At 42.5% G+C, this 8,435-nt stretch overlaps 1 protein-coding gene across 1 annotated transcript in view; it reads left to right on the top strand.

The window, feature by feature from the left end:
• The window catches only part of PGBD1 (piggyBac transposable element derived 1), a 29,024-nt gene that overhangs the window by 10,685 nt on the left and 9,904 nt on the right, over positions 1 to 8,435 (top strand). Inside the window, exon 4 of the mRNA XM_004474188.5 lies at positions 7,409 to 7,505. Coding sequence (XP_004474245.2) covers positions 7,409 to 7,505 — 97 coding nt within the window. The remainder of the gene's footprint in view (positions 1 to 7,408; positions 7,506 to 8,435) is intronic.

Genomic DNA, 8,435 nt, shown 5'->3' on the forward strand with positions numbered 1-8,435 from the left:
TCAGCCAGGTCAGTACCCCTTTTCAATTCTGATTTTCATATTTGTACCCCTCTCTTTTTCTAGCTAAAGGTTCACCGATTTTGTTGATCTTTTTAAAAAACTAACTTTTGTTTTCTTAATTCTTTTTGTTGTTGTCGTTATTGTTTTCTATGTCATTTATCTCCACTCTAATCTTTGCTATTTCCTTCCTGTATTCACTTTGGGTTTAGTTTGGTCTTTTTCTAGTTCTTACAGTTTTGAGGTTAGATCTCTAATTTGAAGTCTTTCTTATTTTTTAATAATAGCATTTATAGCTATAGATTTCCATCTCAGTGCTGCCTCACTGCATTCCATGTGTTTTCTTAGGTTATGTTGTCATTTTCATTCACTTCAAGATATTTCCTACTTTCACTTCTGATTTCCATTTTAACCATTGGCTATTTAAACCATTCCACATATTTGTGAATTTTCCCTTTCTCCCTTTGTTACTGATTTCTAGCTTCTCTCTGTTGTGGTCAGAGAATATATATTGTATTATTTCAATATTTTTTGAATTTTGTGGGCTTGTTTTGGTCTAACTTGGAGAATGATCCATATGTACTCGAGAAGAATGTTTATTCTCTTTTGGTTGGGTGCAGTGTTCTACATATGTCTGTTTGATCTAGTTGGTTTGGTGTATCATTCAAACTCTGTATTTGATTACTGATCTTCTAACTAGATGTTCTATCCATTATTGAGAGCTGCGTGTTAAAGTCTCCTACTATTAATGTAGAACTGTCATTTGCTCCCTTCAAATCTGCCAGTATTTGCTTCTATTATTATAGAGCTTTGCTCTTAGGTGCATATATATTTTTAATTGTTATATCTTCCTGTTGATTGTCCCCTTTATCAGTATATAATGACCATCTTCATCCCTTATAATTGTTTTTTTTTAAAGATTTATTTATTTTTATTTTTTAAAATTTCTCTCTCCTCTCCCCCCCCCCCTCAGTTGTCTGCTCTCTGTGTCCATTCACTGCATGTTCTTCTGTGACCACTTCTATCCTTATCAGCAGCACTGGGAATCTGTGTTTCTTTTTGTTGCGTCATCTTGCTGTGTCAGTTCTCCGTGTATGCAGCACCATTCTTGGGCAGACTGCACTTTCTTTCACACTGAGTGGCTCTCCTTATGGGGTTCACTCCTTGTGCGTGGGGCTTCCCTACGTGGGGGACACCCCTGTGTGGCAAGGCACTCCTTGCGCGCATCAGCACTGCGCATGGGCCAGCTCCACACGGGTCAAGGAGGCCCGGGGTTTGAACCATGGACCTCCCACATGGTAGGCGGATGCCCTATCCATTGGGCCAAGTCTGCTTCCCTATAATTGTTTTTTATTTCAAGGATATTTTATCCAATTTTGTACAGCTTACCTCAGCTCTCTTTTGGCTGCTACTTGCATGGTATATTCTTTTCTATCCTTTCACCCTCAACTTACTTGTATCTTTGAATTTTCTTTTTTTTTTAGATTTATTTTTTATTTATTTCTCTCCCCTTCCCTGCCCGCCCCTCATTGTCTGCTCTGTGTCCACTCGCTCTGTGTTCCTTTATGTCCGCGCTCATTCTTGTCAACAGCACTGGGAATCTGTGTCTCTTTTTTTTGTTGTGTCATCTTGCTGTGTCAGCTCTCTGTGTATGTGGCACCACTCCTGGGCAGGTGGCGCTTTTTTCACAAGGGGCGGCTCTCTTTGAGGGGTGCGCTCCTTGCACGTGGGGCTCCCCTACACGGGGGACACCATGCATGGCACAGCACTCCTTGTGCACATCAGCACTGTGCTGGGCCAGCTCACTACATGGGTCAGGAGGCCCTGGGTTTAAACCCTGGACCTCCCATATGGTAGGCGGATGCTCTATCAGTCGACCCAAATCCACTTCCCTATCTTTGATTTTAAAGTAAGTCTTTTGCATCAAACATATAGTGTGGTCATGCTTTTCTATCCATTCTGCCAATTTCTACTTTTTGATTGGAGAATTTAATCATTTGCATTTAAAATCACTACTGATGCTACAGGACTTTCTTTTGCCATTTGCTATTTAGTAAGTCTTACACCTTTTTTTGTCCCTCACTGCCATTAAAGCCTACTTTTATATTTATTTGCTTTTTTGTATTATACCCTATTGGGGGGCCTTCTCACTTCTATCTCAATGTATTTTTCATCTTTTTTCCTTGTGATTACCATAAGATTAAAATTTAAAGCCCCAAATATATTACAGTCATATTGGTTTGATATCAACTTAATTTCAGTAGCATGCACATACACGCATCTGTACCCCCACCATTTTTTTGGTACTTTTTACCAGTTATAACTTTGTACATTGTGCATCAAAAAGCTAGATTTATCATTACTTATATATATATATATATTTTTTTTTGGTCTTTTTTAGTTTTTTTTTTTTTTTTCTTTATTCTTTATCATTACTTTTGATGTATTTGAATTTTAGCATCTGTAGGAAATATGAAGTGGCGCTACATACCAAAGAATAGAATACAATGATACTGGCATTTATAATTACCCAAATGATTACGTTTACCACAGGTCTTTATTTCTTCAGCTGCTTTGAACCACTGTCTCTCTTTCTCTCTTCTAAGTAGGTGCTGGGGATTGAATGCAGGACCTTGTGCATGGGAAGCAGGCACTTGAGCACTGAGCTATATCCACTCACCAGTGAGAGTTGGTGTTTTCGTTTGTTTTGTTTTTAGGAGGTACTGGGGATTGAATCTGGGACCTTGTACATGGGGAGCAGGCGCTCAATTACTTGAGCCACATCTGCTCCCAAACTACTGCCTCTTGTTTCCTTCTTGTCTGAAGAACTCCCGCTTGTAGAGCAGGACTAGTGGTGATGAACTCCCTCAGCTTTTGTGTATCTGACAATGTTTTAATCTCTCCCTCACTTCTGAAAGAGAGTCTTGGTAGTTATAAAATTCTGGGCTGACAGTTGTTTTCCTTCAGCACTTTAAGTATTTCAACCCACTACCTTCTTGCTTTCATGGTTTCTGATGAGAAATTGGCACTCAATCTAATTCGGACTCCCTTGTACACAAAATGGTGCTTTTCTCTGGCAGGTTTCAGATTTCTCTCCTTATCCTTTGCATTTGACAGGAAAATCAGTATATGATGGGATGGGTTTTTTCCATGTTTATCCTGTTCGATGTTCTCTTGGATGTGCACATCCATGGGTTTTCCTAAGTTTGGGAAGTTCTCTGTCATTTTTTTGACTATTCCTTCTGCTTCTTTCTCTCTTTCTTCTGCCTTCAATAGTACATATTTTGGTGTGCTTTATGTGTCCCATAGTTGTTTTCAGCTATTTTCTTTTTTTAAAAGATTTATTTTATTTATTTCTCTACCCCACCCCGTTGTCTGCTCTCTGTGTCCATTCATTATGTGTTCTCTGTCCACTTGTATTCTTTGTCAGGTGGCACCGGAAATCTGTGTCTCTTTTTGTTGCATCATCTTGCTGCATCAGCTCTCCATCTGTGTGGCGCCACTCCTGGGTGGGCTTTCTTTTTCGTGTTTTTCATGTGGGCTTTATTTTCATTGTTTTCTCCTTGCGGGGCACACTCCTTGCCCTATGTGGGGGGCACCTCTACATGAGGGGCACCGCTGCATGGCACGGCACTCCTTGCATGTGGCAGCTCTGTGCATGGGCCAGCTCACCACACAGGCCAGGAAGCCCTGCGTATCGAACCCTGGACCTCCTGTATGGTAGGCAGATGCTCTATTAGTTGAGCCATGTCCGCTTCCCAGTTATTTATGCTTTTAATATTTCCTCTGTCTTTCTGTGCCTCAGCCTGACTCATTTCAAGTGTACTGTCTCAGGTTCATTAATTCTTTCTTCTGCCAGCTTAAATCTGCTCTTGAAACTCTCCTGGGCATTTTTCATGTCAATTATTGTGGTCTTCAACTCCAGTAGTTCTATTTGATTCCTTTTTAAAATTTCTATTTACTTACACACTCATATCGTTCATTTATTGTTTTCCTGATATCCTTTAGTTCTTTTTTATACTCTTATTCATCTCCTTGAGTGCTTTTAAGATCTTTTTTTTTAAAGACTTTGTTTGGTATATTCACATTCTCTACCTCTTTGTTAGTGTTTCCTGTATTTTTATCTTCTTCCTTTGGATGGACCATCACTTCCTGTTCCTTTGTCTTTTACTCCTTTGTTGCATTCTGTACCTTTTAATATTTTTAAATGTTTACTCTGGAATTTACTCCCAGGAATGTCTGTTTCTTGGTTTTGTAACTAACTGGTGATAGGACAGAGATTTCCTTGCGTGTCACCCCTCCCATCAGGAAGGTCCGCCCTAGGCAAATGCAGTATGCAGCGTTTTTTCCCTGTCCTTCTGGGCCTCTCTCTTGTCCTGAGCTTTTTGCTTGTTAGTATTTTGGAGTTCTCCTTTTTACAGGAGTTTGATCATCCCCTCTGCTTTCCAGAGATAGCCCTCCCTCTCTTGATATGTGAATCTGGCAGGTTTTTTTCCCCAGACTGCCCACCTCTAATAGTTTTTACAGTCCTTTTGTTGTCTCATACTGCTTTTGCCGGGAGGGCAAATTCTGGGAGGAGAGTCACCCCTTAGAGGACTTCACCAGCTCAGTCTTTTCCAGCCTAAATAGACCAGGGACCCAAGAAGGGGTTGCAGAAAGCTCCACAGTGCCCTGGGGAGGGGATTAGGATGGGCATCAAAATCCTGTCTGATAAATGACTCCCCAAAGCTGAGCGTTCCTGGCCTGCCCAGCAAATGCAGCCCTTCAGCTAACTGTCCCCCGCAGCCCTGAGAAAGAGCTGGGTCTTTAAATCCCCAATGAGGGAAACAGACTTGGCCCAGTGGTTAGGGCGTCCGTCTACCACATGGGAGGTCTGCGGTTCAAACCCCGGGCCTCCTTGACCCATGTGGAGCTGGCCCATGCGCAGTGCTGATGCGTGCAAGGAGTACCGCGCCACACAGGGGTGTCCCCCACGTAGGGGAACCCCACACGCAAGGAGTGCACCTGTAAGGCGAGCCGCCCAGCGTGAAAGAAAGTGCAGCCTGCCCAGGAATGGCACTGCCCACACTTCCGTGCCGCTGACAACAACAGAAGTGGACAAAGAAACAAGACGCAGCAAATAGACACAGAGAACAGACAACCCAGGGGGGAGGGGTGGGATTAAATAAGTCTTAAAAAAAAAAAAAAAGCAGATGTTTAAAAAAATAAAAAAATTAAAAATCCCCAGCGACTGCCCCTGTTTGGCAAGGGTTGTAACAGTGGCTGCCACTGCCTATTTTCAGGGCAGGTGGAAACAATAGCTGCCCTCTGAGCTGGAACCCAGCAATCTGAATTTGCTAATTAAAAGCCATGATCAGTGATAGACAGTGCCCGCCCTGTTCTTGGAGAAGAGGATCTTTACGTCCCTTTCTGTTATCAGCAGCTAGCAAGGCTGGAATGTGTAGTGGCCTGCCACAAGAGTGGAGGACTGGTGTCAGGAGCCACCATGTGACAAGAGCAATTTACAGTTCTTTACTGAAATTATTAGCCTCCTCCTCCTGCTCATCCCTGGATGCTGTACACCATCCCCCCCATTGTCTGCTCTCTGTGTCCATTTGCTGTGTGTTCTTCTGCGTCCACTTGCATTATCCAATGGCACTGGGAAACTGTGTCTCTCTTTTGTTGTGTCATCTTGCTGTGTCAGCTTTCCACCTGTGCGGTGCCACTCCTGGATGGGCTGTGCTTTTTTTCACGCATGGTGGCTCTCCTTGTGGGGCACACTCCTTGCACGTGGTAGCACTATGCATGGGCCAGCTTACCACACGGGTCGGGAGGCCTTGGGGATCAAATCCTGGGCCCTCCATATGGTAGGCGGATGCTCTATCAGTCAGCTGTATCCGCTTCCCCGCATATAGTCTTATTGAGCTTTCTTTGTATGTGGTGCATTGCTTTTCTCTTGCTGCTTTCAGAATCCTCTCTTTATCTCTGGTATTTGTCATTTCTGTCTGTTCTTCTTTTTAAGTTCAGATGCTCTGTCCTCAATTTCACTTATTCATTCTTGTGCCATTTCAAATCTGCTCTTATATGCCTCTACTCTATTTATTTGAAATCAGTTTTGATATAGTCATAAAGCTTCTAATCCATCTAAAGTGTACAATCAATGGTATTTGGTATAATCATCACTTCAACCAATATTAGAGCATTTTCATTACTCCAATAATAATAATAAGCAAAAAGCAGGCACAAAAAAACCTCTGCCCCTTAATAATCACCTCTCATTCTCTCTATCCTTTCCCTGCTATACATAGCAGCTATTTTGTTTCCATCTCTCTAATTTATTTATATTTATAGTTTATATAGATGGAGTGAGACCGGATGTAGTACTTGTCTAGTTTCTTTCACTTAGTATATTTCCTTTTCCTCTGGTGTATTTTTAATCTCATCTATTGTGTCTTTCATATCCATAAGTTACTTTTCTTTGCAGGTTTTCAAATTGTTCTTTCTGCTCAACCAGTGTCTTCTTAATATCCTTTATCTCTTTAGCCATATTTTCCTTCAAGGCCTTTAAATTGATTTAGGATATTCATGTGATTATCCCTGATTGGTTGTCTTATATCCTGTGTCTCATCAGGGTTTTTGGTTTGTTCATTTGGCTGTGCCACCTCTTCCTGTTTCTTAGTATGGCTTTAATTTTTCGTTGATATCTAGGCATCTGATTATGTTGGTAAATTTACTCTTGACAGTTTTTCTCTCTTGCCTAGTGGTTTTGTTTCATGGCTCTTCTTTGATTTTTGGTTCAACTTATTCTAAGTCTTTAAAAGTGCTCAGCTTAAGTTATCAAAACAGGACCAGGGACCCATTAATGAGGCACAGGCCAGATCCAAGGGGTCGGACATGAGAGATGTCAACAAGCATTTTTTCTTCCTGCAGTTTCCTGGTCTGCCAGCAGATGGTGGTCTTTGACAAATCTTTCCACTGGAGTGTCTCTTCACCCTCCACTTGCCTGTGATTCTGGTTTGGCCAGGGCAGAAATTCAAAGTGGGTTCTGCTGTCCAAACACACTGAAGAGAAACCACTCTTTGCCGTTTGCCACACTCTCCCTCTTCCCGGGGAGGGAAGACATCTGTCCCCCCTCAGTTGGCTGCAGTGAGCAAAGGTTTTACCCTTGTTTGTCTTGAGGGTGGGGGGTGGGTGCCGTTCCTGGACATGGGACCTAGTAACGCAGGGTTTTCATTTTGGCTGCTTCGTCTCTCTGTCCGCCACCCTCCTGGATGATGTGCAGCACTCTCCTGGTCCGCAGATCCTCAAAACAGCTCCCTCAGGCAGCTTTTTGCTCTTCCTCCATTGTTTTTATAAGAGAGTTTAGCCCTGTCTACCTACTCTGACACCATCTTTCCTGGAGCCCATTTCAATTCTTGATTTATTATTTCAGCTGAAGAATTTGTGCCTAAAGATGTATTGTTTAATGCAAAGCAAGAAACGTCCAAGGAAATGGAACCAGGTTGGGAGGTCCCGAGAATACCCAGCGGGTGAGTGTACATGGTCCTGAGTGGAGTGAATCCTGCAGCTCTAAGGAGAAATTGAAATGGGGTCAGAGGCACCAGTTGGTGAAAAGCCCGCTTCCCTGGGATAATACAGGAAGAGTGCCACTCTCACATCTGTGGTCATGGGAGGCCCTATGCCGGGAAAGTGACCCATCAAATGCAGTAATTTTTAAAGATTTCATTTGGAGCACAGACCTTTTTTGTTTCTAAGAAACCTGTTCTGACCCAGTCCACCCCACCTGATCACTCATTATGTTTCTATGGAGCTGTATATAGAAAAGGCAGAAGGCAGAGGATTTAGACCAGAGTGAGGGCTGTAGGTGAGGCTGCCACGAGAGTTAAAAAAGCAATCTCATCAGAGCTGAAAGGGGACAAGTAGGGTATTTTCAACCTTTATTCAGGAAATACCTATACAAGGAAAAGGTCCAAATGAAAGTAGCCGATGAAGAAAAAGAAATTTAAAGATAGTAGTAGGTGCCGAATAGGTATTGGTTATGGCAATGGATTAATGCATAACATAGATACTTCTGAAGGAGAGCGGGGGGCAGATCTCAAGGAGAGGGCTGCTGCTTGTGAGAGCATTAACTCCTCAGAGAGTTGAGAAGACGGGAAACGAGACAAGGTGGGATAATTAGGCTGAAGAGCAGGGCAGGCAGGGATTCTCCTTATTTGCATTAATTTGTGTTAGGGAAACAGAGCTAAATCTCAGCTAAAATAGAGTATCTTGAAGTTTAAGAGAAGTGAAAGTTTTCATAAACCTACTGTGGCCTGAGTCAAGTTCCGCCAAAGGAAGAGAAAGAACATTCAGTGACTTAGTGCAGAGTAATAACTGGAGAATAGGAACCTGTTATTTTACCTGTTGTATGCATTCAGCATTAGGCAAATGAAACCATAACTCACAGCGCCTCAAAAGCA

The sequence above is a fragment of the Dasypus novemcinctus genome, chromosome 22 (genome assembly GCF_030445035.2).
Source record: "Dasypus novemcinctus isolate mDasNov1 chromosome 22, mDasNov1.1.hap2, whole genome shotgun sequence".
NCBI lineage: Eukaryota > Metazoa > Chordata > Mammalia > Cingulata > Dasypodidae > Dasypus > Dasypus novemcinctus.